Here is a 16,662-nt window from a genome sequence, read left to right as displayed (position 1 = left end):
TTAAAAATTTGTTTTATTAAAATCTTTATATCTTTGGAATTTTAGGCATTAAACGGTTCTAGATATCGATCCTCTTTCGAATTTTATTCTCATGCGAGAATTAATTTAGGTATAATAAATGCCTTCATTGTTTTTCTTTCTTGTCTTTACGAGTTTAACGATTCCTCTCTCTTTTTCCGTTAGATTATCATATATTAAAAATTTGTTTTAATTGTTATATTAAAATTATATTTTTGGAATTTTACGCGTTGAACGGTTCTAAATATTAATTACTTAGATTTGTTTTATTCAGTTACGAGAATTAATTTAGATGTAATGAATAATTTTTTTCTCTTTCCATTCTTTTTGCGTTTTTTTTCTTTTTTCACTCTTCTATCTATAGGAACGATGCATTCGGAAACATCAGATAATAATTCTCTAGGAGCCTCTATTCTTTTCTCGTCACAATCGACGTTAAGCATCATTCCTAAACTTTCATCTGTGCATAGCTTTCATCGAATCGATACGTCTCGCGTTCGAGGATCGGTCAATATTCACGAGAGATCGAGCGGCGAAATTCGTACGGCAGGAAGATCTACCATCTACCGTAGGATGGAAAGCCATGAATCAGAGACCAACTCTTCCGGGATGTGCGAGTTAAACTTTTATTTCCGTCGAGTTTGCATGCGCGACGCGACGTGGCCGCTTCGCCATCGGCCGACTCTGGATTATGCTCGCGTATTTTTTACATGTAAACGTCGCGCGACTGTCAAAAATGGAAATAACTTGGCCCTCCTGTTACATATATTTTTACAGCTTGCGAACTGTATTTGTGCAGATAACGAAATCTAATAACGATTTTGCGAATCAAAATAGATTAAAGTATTGACACGAACATTTCTCGATTTACATTTATCGATAATGGATGTATCGAAGAGAAAATGTTGCAAAATCCTTGGTATTTAGTCCCGTCAACTTAAAAAGCGAAATCGATATCTGGAAACATCGATCGCCTCGACTAATCCGACTTGAGAATACGCGTCACGTTGACCGTTGCCACGAGTCATGTATTCTAAATCCAGATAGGTATAAGTGGCAAAAAAGCTTGACGAATAGAAGCGCAGCGTGAATGCTGATTTGTGCACAAACGGCCTCGCTTTTTCCGTCTGGCGTTTCTGCCAGTCGACGGAAACAAAAAATTCTTGCGCGCATCCGGAAAAAAAAAAAAATAAAAAACCGGGGCATCGACCGACGAGACACTGCTCGCTCTCGCACACGTCGCATCGGATAGCAACACGAGCAAGAGCCAGGGACCGGAGCATCCAATCCTAATAACGTTGAAATTTTTATACTCCGACATGGACGAATAAATTCTTGGATCTCGGCCAGTACAGTGCTCTTCCCCTCCATCTCGTCTTTTCCAACGCGATGCACGCTCTCCTTCCCCTCCCCCCCCCCCGCCCGTTCTCTGATTTATTCGAGATCTATTCCGGTATTTATCTCCCTATCGAATACGACGTCGATTTGCATGAATATTCAAGGGCGCTTTGTACCATCTCCTTGTGTCATTCGGTTATTAGGTGTTCTACTTTTGCTCGAGATTGGCGATAATTGCCGCGACGAATTATTGATCGGTGATTGGTTCTTAGGCCAATTATCGAGAATGATAGTTTTCCGTAAGACGCTCGAGCTGTTCTGATTAATTACGCAAAGCCGCAAAAGACATTTCGCTTTTACAAGCACGCCGCGAGCATGTTCCTTTGCCGTGACGTGAAATAAAACAGACTCCCAGAGTAAATGAATTTTTTCTCTTTTCTCCCTTTTCTCTCTCTTTTCTTTCTGGCATTATTTATTTCATCTCGGCGTCTAGAACTGATCCGATTCTCTGTGCGTGTGCGTGTACGTGTTTGTGTGCATGTGTATTTGCGAGTTCTGTTTATAAAATATCTATTTGCTTTGTTCTGTTTCGCTCAGTTCTTTCGTGTGTATTTTCGTCATGGGAAATCAAATTCGAATATATAACTCTCTTTTTACTTATTTCTTATTTTAATGAACTTATTACTCTGACCAGTTATCAGGAAATTGATATTAATCGATTTTAATTAAACGTTGATTTATTTTACTAGCATATAGTATTTTCTTACCTTCAGAAAACATTTATAACAAGTCGTAAACAGGAACATAAATATATGAGAAATATATTATATACTTAGGTTTCAAAGATATTAAATTTTTATGCATATACATTAATATAAATATATAAATTTCATATCTTTGAATCTAAATCTAAGCAATTGTAATATGAATTGATATAACTGCAGTAAAATATGATTATTAAAAATAAAGAAGTAAAAAGTTAGCGATATCAGTTAGATATATTAACTTTTTTCCTAAATTAATTGTTATCAAAATGAATAATCTTAATTTTGAATTTATTGTTCGTGAAATAAAAAATATTTTAAAAAATAATCGAAATTACTACAACGCTCTTATTGCTGTAAGAACAAATTATGTTACTACGATTAATAATTTTTTAAATTTCTTTAAATATATATTAATAATATGTTTTCCAAATTATTTATTCTTGAAATATGCCAATACTTTATTTTACTGCTGTCATTTATTTTAGAAAAACGAATCGAATATCGATATTAAAGCTTGTTGTATGAAATATGTCAAAAAATTGTTCTTTGCTCTTCAGTAATCAAATTTTAATTATTCTCATTACATTATTCCCGATTTTAATACTTGTGAAATAAGTTTTCAATTGAAAATGTGTTTATTACAATGGAATTATAGACTGCAATGGTTTACAAAATACAAATATATTTAAATTATATAAAGTGACATTCAAAGGAATTAACATATTCAAAACAAATTATGCACAATTAATTTTTTATTTATTTCTCGTTAGAAAGTAATAAAATAATTATATATATAATTCTTTACTTAAATTATAAAAAAATTAAATTCTTATTTATTATATTTCTTGTGTAAATTTATCTTCCAATTTTGTTCAAAAATCCTACAATTATTCCGCAATTATTTTATTACTTTTTAACGAGAAATAAATAAAAAATTAATTGTGTATAATTTGTTTTGAATATGTTAAATTCCTTTAAATGTCACTTTATATAATTTAAATATATTTGTATTTTGTAAATCATTGTATTCTATAATTCCATTGTAATAAACACATTTTCAATTAAACTTATTTCACAAGTATTAAAATCAGGAATAATATATATATATATATATATATATATATATAAAATAATGTTAATAAATTTATATTATTTATATATTATAAATAATTTACCCGTATATATTTTAAAATAAGATTTAGAGAATATTTCATATTTCATATAAAATGATATTAAAGTCATTGCCGTGAAAACTATTAATTTTTTAGAAAAGGAATAATAATAAATTCGATTCTTTTTCTTATGTTCTGGAGAAAATAACTTAAATCGATTTTCATCGAATAATAAATTAACAAAATTGTAACTTGCTCACCTGATAGTTGCTTTATCATCATCTGATGTCTTCCCGGACCTTCCTTTCCCTCTTTTCTCCATGCGGTTTATTCTTTGTAGCTCCTTTATGGCACTCACACTCACTCGCGAAAATACGATTAATCACGATCACGCTCGTATTAATCGACAAAAATACGATCATATGGCACTTTATACAGTTACGACGTTTTTCAATCACATTTTATATTTTATATCACGATAAAAGAACGCGAAAATCATGTACGTCGAAAAATACCACGTACATACACTGAAAAGTCGCGTACTATCACTTTCTTATTCGCTGCGTGACTGATACGGCAAGGTAACCGCTTGTAAACAATACGCGTGATTATGGCGCACGAAAACTTTTCCCCTCTCCAACGCTTCCGCGAGACGAAATACTATTACCAGTAGACGATTTGACGCAATAAAATATTTTTATAACGAGCAACAAATAAGTATATACAGAATATTCCAATTATTTTCAACTTATCTATTCATAAACAATGATGTCAAGATTTTTCATTACTTGAATCGATTATATGATTTATATATTATATTTATATATTTAGATATTATTATAAACTATCAATTCGAAAATGAGAGATGGATAAATTACATTTAAATCGACGAAAATATGTTTCGAATCTAAATATTAAAGAATCAATTATCATCCGCAATGAAACGATAATTTACAATTTCTTTTTTATTGTTTCTTAACGTATGAAACATATACACATCACACGAAATATGTATTTGCTTTGATAAATTCCTCCCTTCGCCTTGGTATGTTTACGAGTTATTAATTACGAGAATTAATTAATCGAATAATTGATCGACTAACTGTAATTTGTAAGCATGCCAAAACAACGAAGAGAAATTTATCAAAGCAGATATTTCATATATAACAATTCAAGTGGGAATCAAAATGATAAGAAATAAGAATTATAAATTATCGTTGCATTGTGGACGATAATTGTTTCTGTAAATTGTTTTGTCTTGGATTATTTTGATTTTTAGATGTATAATTCATCTCTCATTTTTTCCTTGTTAGCGTACAATGATATACGAGAAACAAAATAAATCAAGTAATGAAAAGTGAAATTAACGTCATTTATATGAATAATTATATATATAACTTTAAATTTTGAGAAAGGAGCAGAATACGTTCTGTATCGTAGCGCGTCAAATATTACACTAAACTAAATTGCTATGAAATTCGCTCATCGTGCTATTGTGTTTGACTAGTCGCCTCGTGAAGGTCGCGCGGGAATGAGTGACGCGGTACGTGACGTCAGTATGTGTCGTCATCTCGGGTAGGTCGCGTGCGTAGTACGTGACTCAGTGTGCGTCGTAATGTCTTTCATAGATGATCGCGTTCTGCCGTCGCGATACAAAATAAAGCGCGATGAAATTTAAGAAGGAACAAAATATATTCTGTACATATTCGTGGCTCGTTAAATTACTTATGATGATAAACAAACTATTATAGTATTCTCGATCAGTGATGTCAGATTCCGGTTTTTCGGTAGCGCATGAAAAGAGTAATGGAGACGGAGACGGAGACAAAACATGATTTTCTCGCAGAGAAGAGCGAGAGAGAATCATGTTTTTCCTTCTATTATCCTATTCATGCTATCGCATGTTACCGAAATGCCGGAATCTGGCATCATTGTTCTCGATGTTCGCGCGGCGTCTTATTATTTACAAGCAGTCATTTTATCGGAGCGAAACTTGAACGTAGTAAAGTAGTGACGTGGTATCGTCTCGAAGTTTTGTATGTATTGTAATACATATTAGTGTATCTCGATGTGTCTCGTTATATTTTTCGAATTTTTCTCGTTATGATTTTCACGTTTTCTTGTCGCGATACAAAGTAAAATACGATTAACGTCATAAATGTAATAGGTAAAAAAGTGCCATATGATCATCATATTCTTGCAATATGTGCGCAATCATAATGAACCGCGTTTTTGTGAGTAAGTGAAGTGCCATAAAGGGAGCAGTAAAGGATACATGATAGAGCAGGAGGAGACCCGGGGAGGCATCCGACAACAGCGGAGCAACTCGGGTAATTTATAGTTTTATTATTTTATTATTCTTATATTATTCCTTATTCGTATCTTTGCGGTAGAGATTCAATTTAAAAATCTTTCTCCTCTGTCTCTCTCCCTGTCTCCTTTCCTCTCTCTCCCTCTCTCTCTCTCTCTCTCTATCTGTCTGTCTGTCTCTCTCTGTCTGTCTGTCTGTCTGTCTCTCTCTGTCTGTCTGTCTGTCTGTCTCTCTCTGTCTCTTTCTCTCATTATATAGAATATAAAATATTCTAGATCTTATTTTATGAAATATCAATATATTTTATATAATATAAAATTTTCATTTTATTTTGTTAGATATTTGTATATATAAACATTTCAATCATTATATGTGTGTAAAATATATATATTTTTTAGATATATAAAAATTGAATTCGATTTAACGTTACATGAAAACTTCTGTTTAAAACAAATGTTTTGGAAATTTTATAATTTTTTTTATTATTTTTTGTTTATTTAAAAGGATGAATAAAATAATATGATAGATTTTCATATATATATTTTATATAAAATATTGTACATTTTATTTTGTTAAATGTACATATGTATGTACATTTAACAAAATAAAATGAATTCATTTCAATATTGTACGTGTGTAAGATATATATATTTTCTATGTGTATGTAATTTATTTATGTGTATGTAATTAAATTTCTATTGATCACATCACAAGTTTATATCATAAAAGTTACGTTTAAAATAAATTTTAGATATTCTATAATTTTTTATTACTTTTTATTTATTTAAAAGCATGAATAAAATATATTTTTTTATGTCTGTGTATATATAATATAAAAAATATTCTACATTTTAGTTTGTTACTTATACATATATACATATTCTAAGATTTATAATATTTTTTGGATATTATACATATACATAAGCAATTTTTTCGAAATTTTTTTATTAGTTTTTATTTTTTTGACAAGTTAATTATGCGCAATAATTATTTTTTAAAATTCTATCTTTATAATTTACTATAATTTAGATATATATTTGTATTTTACAGATCGATATATTGTGTTCTACAATTGTGTTCTACAATTCGTTCATCGTATCGGTGAGTGTTAAATTTTTATTTATTATAATCTTGGAATTATCTACTAAATATTATATTACAAAAATTCGTAAAAATTTTAATTTGCAATGATACAGCAGTTAGATTATCTGCATTATTCTTAGAAATTAATTAAATAATTGAACCATATATATATATATATATATATATATATATATATATATATATATACGAATGTTTCGATATTCGCGAAATTTTATATATTATAGTAAAACAACTACCGAAAAATTAAATAATAAAAATATTTGAAAATTTATTATTTTAATCAGTATAATATTTTTGTAATATAAATATTTAGTAAAATCCAATTATAAACTACTTTTGACCATCATCTATTTACGCGTACAATGATATTAATGATTATGTTTCGAGCCTTTTGTTAATTTGGTATTTCCAGCACGAAAAATTACATTTTTATTTATGGTATATATATAAGTTAACAAATTAATATTTTATTAATACATTCGAATTTTATTTTTATTTTTTTGTGGTGCCAAGTGGTTAGGATATTAAGGTTAGATAAAATCATTACAATCTCGAGACGCGAATATGTTCGCTCGGTATTTGTAGCACAATGACGCTCAAAAGCTCCGACAAAGGGTTCATGCATACCTCGAATGAATAGAAACAATGCGACAGAGGCAGTCGATGGCGAGTTGAATTGTGGCGGCAACTTATCTGGGAGTTACGCCAACGCTCGCCATGCTAGTTCGCACTTTGGAAAGTTTAAAAGCGAATCCAAGTCCTCCGTCTAGCAAATTTCTCCACATTATAATTACTTATCTGTGTAGTATTGTTTGGCCTCATATCATCACAAACAAGTACGTGGCGTTAATTCAGAAACATGGCAATAAAGTCTTTCTATGTAGATTTCCTCAGATTTATCGTCTTTCCAATAGAAAAGATGATAAAAGTCGTTTTAGAATTAATATTAATTAATTATAAATAATATCAAATTTTTTTTTATCAAAAGTAATTAAAAATATCAGGAACAAATTTTAACAAATACAATTTTATTTTACAATTAATCGTAAGTGTAATTGTATAGTTTAATAAAAGATAATTTGAATTTTAAATTATTAGAATTTCAAATATAAATATTCAAAAGAAGTTATGAAAATTACGCTTTCGAAAAATTACGTTTTATCACACACACTTCAGTTACTAAGAGTTATTACTAAGAAAAACTCTCGACTTTAAATCCGTCAAAGAATATACGTTGACAATGGAAAGAAATGAAGTTGGACGCGTTCGTAAAAATTCTGCAAATTTTCACATCTCTGTATATTTTATTTCAAATGCGAATAGTCGAGATAACTTTTCGAGACTTTTCCTAGCTACGCGAATCTCTTGCGTCTTAGCCGTAAGATTCAAGAGAAGAAAGACAATTCGCGGATGAAAATCGCGGTGCAATTTTAATTTCATTACTCGCGAAATGCCGGATTAGGACGGCTTAGAAACGGCTGTTGACTGCCTTTGCGCAGCGCGGATATTCGGTGCTTACGTTTCAACGCGATGAATATTTAGCGACGGTGTTTCAAAACGTTAAGACGAGCGACTGTATTCCAAGGTTAACCCTATCTCCACCTACGAGTACCTAGAACATTTCCGCAGAGCGTTGTAATGGGATACATTTCCACATTAACGTTCCACGACAACGCGAATTTGCCGCGTGCCGTCGTACACGGATGACAGTTGCAGGTTTATAGCGCTCACGTTTGCTTTAGTTATGTCACGTTACATTGACTCTGAAGATATTCATTGCGCATTACGGTGAAAATCTCTTTGGCATTCGCGCTCGTCTTTCTCTGCTCTAATCTGATTAGAATATTATACCGAAAGAAACTCTCTCGCATATATGCAGTTATAATCTATTTATGATTGCAAATGTTTAGTTTAAATAAAATTTTACCTTTATCGTTCAATATTTTTTCAGAATTTCTTTCTACTCTAATGATGCATAAAGAGAGAGCACATGTGTGAAATTGTTTAAATATTTCTGAAAATAATAATAATTCGATATTAAAACGAAATATTAGGAATAATATTAAAAAATTTATCGTCTCTTACATTTTCTTACTTTTCACAAGCGAATTTTAAACTTTAAAGACCGCGACGACTTGTCATTTCGTGAAAACAGAATTTAAAAAAAAAATTCGTTGCAAAACATATACTAATACAATTTAGACTCGCGTAAATAATCTAGATTAATCTCGTTTTACAAATCTATTATAATCCCGAGATGACATTTATCTATTTTCTGCATATCATTCGATAATTGACAAATGACTTTTGAAGGCTGCAAAAGTCAATGACTCCAATCGATTTCTTTGGGAACTGTAACGCGAGAGTCGCCGCGGATTTTAATCCGCCGTGTTCAATTAACGAACGCTTACTGAGCCGTGACGCGTCAGCCGTATCATCGCGTGTAACGATTGCTTTCGTTGCGCGACAATGCAGGGCCGTTCGCAAATTGGAAAGCGACGCGCTTCACGCTCATGCGCCGGTGGCCGCGCGGCACGATCAGCGCGTTAATTATACAGATCAAGGGACGCTGCGTTGGGTGTATTTTAGGTAATTGGGAGCTTGCCGGAATCGTCGCGCGCCCCTTACACCTCCGTCATGCCTCCGTAACCTCTGTGTACGCACGTGCGCTTCTCTTGAGTATCGAAGGAGATAATGCCGGTGAGAAAAGCGATGCGAAGCTACAAAAACGAGATGCATTTCTCTTGTCTTTATTTTTCATTGTGTATAATAATTTGAGATGCTAAAATAAAAATATTACACTGAAAAAAAAACCTGATTGAAAAAAGCAAAATTTGTTTTGCCCAACTAAATATATTGTCCGATACGTTCAAATAAATATAACTAAAATATTCTGAAATAATTTGTTGATGTAAAAAAAGCTTATTCAAATCATCAAAACAGAGAATTCAGTACAACGATGTACAGTTATTACAACAGAATATTCTTTTGGCAATATTCAACAAAATTTTTTTTTCAGTGTACATATTTGAGAAAGAGCGAATCACAAATAAATTAAAAATTTCTAAAAGTAAGGTAGAGTCGGGATACAATATTCACAATGTTAGTGCAGGTTTTTAAATATTTTATGCAACGCGCGAGAATATTTAAACGAATATTAATTTTGAAAAGGCACTTGAAATAAATTAGTAACAATATCCATCTATCTAATGCAAGAAAGTGCTTTAATAATTTTCGAGTTACGACAGCCACTTCGTTTATCGATCTCCGGAAGGCCATTTTTACCAGGTTGCAGCGAAGAGGCGCTCATCCGGCTGGATATCATTTATTTAGAATACACTCGCTCGGCTTTTGCGCGGTACGGAGCCTTTATTATTTACGGAACCTCGATACACGCCGTTCGAGGTGGAACGATACGTTAAGTGATTGGAAATTATATGTAGTCGCGCGAAGGTGAGCGAGACGTGTACGAGGATTACCACATCAATGTTATTTTCGTGCAAGGTCGATCAAATCGAACGACATGTCGGGGACGTTGGAAAAGCTCGCGCCATTCGGCGATTCGTTTGTGATTTAGCGCAGCTGCAATCGCGCGATTCTGTCGACTTGGCGCGGTCGGGTGGTGGTTTGCGAAAGGGTGTTGGTACCGCTACCACCTATGGACGCATCCACCTACCGGTTTGTGCCTCGTGGCGGATGACTCTCGTAGACTGGTGTTAGGGATCCATTAGCTAATGGCCGCACCAGCCATCTGCTCGACATAGCTTTTATTCACCCATTGCACCCTTCCTATCTCTCTTCCTCCCTTCCTTCTCTCTCTCTCTCTCTCTCTCTATCGTTCGTGCTTGCACTCTCTTCATCTTTTTTTCTCGTTTACTTCGCTGTCCTGCGGCTTAGCACGGCCCACTATACGAGCCAACGATTCATTTATTCATATTCTCCCTCCTTTTTCCTCTCTCCTCTTGGACGAACAGTGCGGTAACTCGCGGCATGATTTCTTCATGCTTTGGACAGATCGGCGACAGTGTCGGGAGAAGCTCGAGATGTTATATTAATTCGCGTCGACGAGGAAGTCTTGGCAAAGAGACGGAAGAAGTCTACTTTTCGTCCGTCGTGTCTATTTGTATTCGCGTACTTTTACGCTGTCCACTTGTTCCCTCACGAATGTTTTCAAGAACCTCGTGACGATGGTTAGGCGAGTTTCCGCGGGGAGGCTATGGAAAAGTGTTCGGAGTCGACGATCTACTTGGCGTTGCCAGTTTGGTCGTTATGCCTTACTTGGCGAGAAGAGTTTGCGCGATTCCCGGATAACGAGAGTAGGAAACTTCTCGCCACAGAAGTCTCGACGCATGAATGCAACCGGTACGATGCGGCCTTTAAATATCGCCCCAATTCGTTTGTACGATCTCGACGCGTCTGGTTTGCAGTTTCCGCGAGAATTTCCCAGAAGGCAGAAGGTCCTTGTTCCAACCGCTTAACGAGGCTCGTTATCTCGCATCGCGTCGCGATTGGAGCTTCGAGGCTGTCGCGCATTGATATGTAACGCGAACGTCGTCGCAGGATTCGCGAAAATTATGCGATATCGATGTCACATTCTATGCTTTCATGGGATCAATAACTAGAGATACAATTAAAAATAACTAACATTTTCTCATTAATTTAATTTTTACAAAATAATCTCTGTTAAACATAAATTTAACAGATAAAATGATAGGTAAAATTATAACAATTAAAGAACTTATGATTTTAATAGTTTAAATTTTAAAAATTTCTTAAAAGAATAAGTCACAAGCAATTTCTGCGAGTAAAATACAAGGATTAAACTATCTTGCTCCTGGCATGTGTTGCTGCGTGCGCAGGACTCTTGCATTCAGCAGTTTCGGCGTCCATTGTAGACGAGCAATATTTTTGACAATTAAGTGGAGTACATATAAAATGTTATTACAAATTTAGATGAGATGCGCGTGACGACGCATAATTCGCGCTATCGCGGAAAATATAACGTGCGAGCTTTTACACCGTCGTCGTTACCGTCCTTGCTTCCGTCAAGAGTGACAGAAACGTACGAATTCGTAGCGAGTCGAAGGAGGTTGCGCGCAGAATTTAATTTCCGGTCGCTAGTGTCGGTTATCCTAGACCGAGCATCATGGAAACGAATACTTGTATCTTTACGACAAAAGTGTCTCGACTTCCTCCGCAGGATTAATGACATCATTGCCTGGCAATATTTAACGCGCTCGAAGAAATGAATCTTATTCTAATTTAAACTCGGCGATTCATCTCGACGACTTTAACGAGCTTTGAACTTTTGCACGCTAATCAATCTTAATTCCAAAATTCCCTCAATCTAAAGTTAATGATAAAATTCAGGGATATTTTTACTTTACGATAAATCATTTCGTTTCATACAGGGTGTATCTGAAACGATGCATTAAACTTTAGGAGCGTATTCTAGAGGTTAAAATAAGACTTTTTTTCCTGTGAGCATGGGTCCGCAAATGAACCCCCTCCAAGCTAGAGGCTCCTAAAGTTTGAGGAAAAAATTGAAAATTGGCTGTATTTCAGAAAGAAAATTACTTGGTTTTGACGTTACTTATCACTCTCTCTTGAGAGATAAATAAATTTGCGTTGCGGATGTTTGGTCAATTTCACACATTTTCGAATTTTAGCTCGGAGGAGGATGCATCATTTCAGATATACCCTGTATATACAGAAATCGGAGAAGTGACAATCATTTATCGTGCATCGGGGATTAAACTCGTCGCGCTTTTTGCGGAACAGATGTTCGGCAAGTGTCCCCAAATTTCCCCAATATCATAAGCTACGTTTTCCCCAACAAATTGCATGCAGGAGTTTGCGAAAACGATTCCACATAAATTTCGTGATTATCACGTGGACAGTGATTCGCCGTGATTTTATTCACAGCCGATCGGATCTCCCTTAACCGTGCGTCTTTGTTTAATGATCCGTGAGTTCGGTCAAAAGGGCCCTGTGCTGGGTACTTAAACGCGTGATATATGCGATGTATGCTCGGTGCTGCCCACAGGTATTCGCCTGCCTGCTCGCACAGGTACACAGACAGCTCGCTCTTTACGCATGTTCGCCTACTTTACATCCCGATGAGTAATGCGCCGCGGTCCTAGCATTAAAAGCGCCGTAACGTAATGTCGGCTTCGCCCGGAGGCCACGGCGCGGCGACCGTCGTGGAAACCGTACCGACGAGATGATAGACGAGCAGATTTAATGATAATAATACCCCTTTAAAAAGCTGCCGTTAAAAAAATTCCACGGCGTCGACAGGACGATTACGGCGAACGAGCGTTCTCGGCATGTTTTCACGAGTCGCGCGATCATAAAAATTGCCCGTTACCAAATTGATACCTCGGATCGGCAATTATCGACGTGACACATTTGGGATAAACGTTATTTTTATCTAAATATTCCCTGACGAGATTTTGCGACGCGTCGTGTAAATTCGAACTGTCGACTGCACGTTTATTACTTGATAGCGCGATTGACGCGAAATAGTATGAAAAAAAAATAATAATAAAAGTATTTCGGAAATTCTTCGTTTTTAACGTATCAGAATAAAAATGGCACACGTTATGCGATAAGGTTATCCTCGATAAATCAAATTCATCGAGACCCAGATTTTTTTTATAACTGCTTTCGATACAGCGAAAGATGCAAGAAGAGTAAGCTCATATGGGAATTGCGCATACGATACGAATATGTGTCGGATCGGCCGTTTGTCACTTTTATTGACATGTGAGAATTGTGTTAACAAGTGCACATCTCTCGTATATACATCATAAAATAACATGTCCCGTATTTGCAAAAATTGTTATCCGTCATCGTATCTTTCTTAAACAAAAAGAGATCCACAAATCGGGTTATTTCGGTCTATTTTAATAATTAATTAAATCAATTAATTTCGTGTTATAACATTCAACTTACATTTATATTTGAAATATGTATATAAATTCTTCTATAGTTAACATACATTAAAATAGGAAGAGAAGAATTTTCATACATTATTCTGATATTAATCCTATTGATCAGTTCAATCACATTACCCAATGATTCCGCAATATGATACATATTATTCGAATGCAGTGGGATTAATTTTGCTTTGCGGTCTTGCGGTAACATCGAGTACATTGCCACCTAATTTACTAATTGAAGAATACCATAATTGAGCCGCATTCGAGAATTGTTAATAGAGTTAATGATCGCGCTGGTTATCAATCGTGCTTTTTCCGTAACGCGTAATAATATCTTTATGCTTTGCACTCAAAAGTTTTTAACATTCAATGTGCAATCATATACACAAATTGCAATTAGCTTGTATTTTCGAAAACAAATAGCGTTTTCCGATGTAGCATGAATTTCGCCCGACGTTCTATTATATTTTGAAAAATATTACGTTTCCGTTGAATGTTATTATATCGTTAATTGTTAACGTTACGTTGATGAACAGAATTAAATGAAAAACTAATTTTTATCCAGAGCGTGACTTTTAAGTTATCACGACTCTCTTGCTCGACGCGTCGGAGTAAGTACAACGTAGAACTCGACATTGTTGTCTCGAAGTCTCGCATTACACGTCTGTTTTCCTCCAAGAAGTGTACCTACTAATTACTCCCTGTGTCAGTCTCCTCGTTAGCTTTAGACGAGTGCAATGTTATAGCGAGGAGAGGAAATTCCGGATAAAGGCGTATTAACGCGTTTGATCGATACCGTGTGTTAAAATTTCCTAATGATTTTTCTTGCATAAATGATATCTTGTGCTGATGTTATTTTTCGAACGCCGCCAAATTCCCTTAATTATACGAAGATTTATTATCTTGAACATGAATAATATATTGCAATTACATAAATCGAGGATAAATATAAATATCATGATCGTTATCGTCTTTTTAATTTCTCCAGTTGAATTTTCCAAAGACTAGTAATTTCATTAAATATTGTTACAATTCGATGCGAATTTAAAGCTCGCGATTTGTAGACGCATGGGCGATGGTTGTCTTTCGCAAAATTGAATGTCGGATGACGGAAGCAAATAGGTTGTCCACGGGAATACCTTCGGAAAAGCAAATACCGGCAATCACTGGCAATCGAGATAACCAGCGATATAACACGATTCTCTCAGTTTACAATTACTCGCTCATCCGACTCAGTGTTGACTCTCGGCGATTGTTTCCTTCAACAAGTGCCTCTCCTAATTACTCGTCGACCGAGAATCCTCGTTAGAGTTTCTCGTAGACTGCGGAGACGGAGTCAGTAATAAAGGAGCAGTCGAGAAAAAAAAAAAGAAGAGACGGTCGCAGCAAAGCGGGCCGTGAATCAGACCGGAAGACACGACAAAAAAAAATAGAGAAAGGAATGAAAAGCGAGAATGCGCGTGGTCGAGTTTTCGTATTGTCGTAGATTCTTTAAAATTTTTTTTTCGCTCCGCGATCAATTATAATGCGCGAGATAAACAGGCGTGTGTAAAGATAGGAAGAGAATGAATGCAAAAAAAGAGAGGAGCATTTTAATATGATCGTTGAAGAAATTCGAAACGCAGTGGACATTATTTTTTTTAAGTTTTAGTTTTCCCCATTTGAATTAATATTTTAATTGATATTTGAATTGAAAAATAATTGAAAAACAAGTTTCGATAGAATGGATAAGATTAATAATTAAGAATTATGTATTTCTGGAATGATACATCATGTTCTATTACCTATAAGAGCGACAACAGGATATGTAAGACAATATGACGCTTAATCGATCGTACATACATTATGTCGAATCATATATACATATATGCATGTATACGTCTAATGTAGAAACCTAGCACTATTGTCGTTTGTAGAATCTTTGCCGCGAGTCTAAATATAATCGATAAATATTCGTACATGATGGTGGAGCGTATTCAGGTGGAAAGGAAAACGCGAAGAAACGAAAGAAAATCAAGTAAATTATCGGCGGCTGCTTAGTCGTGTTTGTTGTACCGATGGTAATGATCGAAGATGAGAGGCAAGTGTAAAGGAGGATGCTCGTTGAAACGTGTACCGGAAGGAAGAGGGTTGAATGGAAGGACAGAAATGAATACACATCGGTGTCAAAGCGCTCTGGAACAGGCAAGGGGGCCGGCTTTTGTTGTGTCTCTCACTACGTTATTAAAATTGGCCCCGCAGAAACACTTAACGGCGCGAAGAGTGACTCCAGGCGTTCCGAGATGTGTGTCTTCCCATGACAGGCACTTGGTACTTCTCGGTCTGTTTTTTCTCCGCTCGTTCGTATCGGCGTCGTTATAAATCACTAGCGGAATTTCATCGTGGTCATTTCACAAGAGTTCGACTTTATTCATTTTGAATCGTTTAGTGGAGGATAATCGACGAGAGGTTCCAAATATATGTGATTATCGATTGATACTTATTTAAATTTAAGAATCTATTTGCCGTCAAAATAATTTCATGCTAAGAATTTCCGGAGAGAACTCATCGCGAGACTTTTTCCGAAAAAAAAAAAAAAGAAAAAAGAGAAACTATTTATGAATTAAACATTTACGGTAAAAATCGCAAGGTGAAACGCGGGTTGACTTAAACGAGCTTTTATGACGTATATAGAAAGTCTCGCGATATGCAACTCGCGCCAACTATCATACTTGACAGCACGAGTCAGCTGCCCTTTCTTGGAAGCACGAGGCAATCTCGAAGACGCTTCCACTGCTTTATCTGCTCATTCACGGGTACGACTGCAAGACGCGGAACGGCTGTATCGAATGTCCCGACTTGGGCTGATTGCCGCAATACCGGGAAAAGGCTTAACGAACGGATTGTTGCCTCGTCGGAGCGTGTGAGTCGGTCACGCGGGAGGATGAATGTCTGACAAGTAATAAAAGGCTTTTTTTCACCCGACCGTGCGCGGAGATATGCGCAACGGCCATATCTCTGCACACGTTGAAACATGCCACGAGAAAAAAAATAGACTTGGAATTATATTCGGGCAAACTAGATGGACA

The 16,662-nt window shown here is 35.2% G+C and overlaps 2 protein-coding genes across 3 annotated transcripts in view; one reads left to right on the top strand and one right to left on the bottom strand.

Moving 5' to 3' along the window:
• LOC105255635 (epithelial discoidin domain-containing receptor 1) overlaps positions 1-16,662 on the bottom strand; it is a 137,089-nt gene that overhangs the window by 90,032 nt on the left and 30,395 nt on the right. The window contains exon 1 of one of the 2 annotated variants that reach the window (XM_011265042.3): positions 3,496-3,745. The exons of the other annotated variant lie outside the window; for it this stretch is intronic. Within the exon in view, the coding sequence (XP_011263344.2) occupies positions 3,496-3,557 (62 nt within the window). The 5' untranslated portion in view covers positions 3,558-3,745. Of the gene's footprint in view, positions 1-3,495; positions 3,746-16,662 lie in introns of those variants that run through there. 2 annotated transcript variants of the gene reach the window in all.
• LOC105255637 (discoidin domain-containing receptor 2) overlaps positions 6,624-16,662 on the top strand; it is a 503,453-nt gene continuing 493,414 nt past the window's right edge. Inside the window, exon 1 of the mRNA XM_025406310.1 lies at positions 6,624-6,647. The gene's annotated coding sequence lies outside the window, so the exon portion shown is untranslated. The remainder of the gene's footprint in view (positions 6,648-16,662) is intronic.

Source organism: Camponotus floridanus, unplaced genomic scaffold (assembly GCF_003227725.1).
Source record: "Camponotus floridanus strain SB8 unplaced genomic scaffold, Cflo_v7.5 scaffold14, whole genome shotgun sequence".
Classification (NCBI taxonomy): domain Eukaryota; kingdom Metazoa; phylum Arthropoda; class Insecta; order Hymenoptera; family Formicidae; genus Camponotus; species Camponotus floridanus.
Note: the sequence above shows the minus strand (reverse complement) of the source record. Positions and strands in the feature narration are given on the sequence as shown.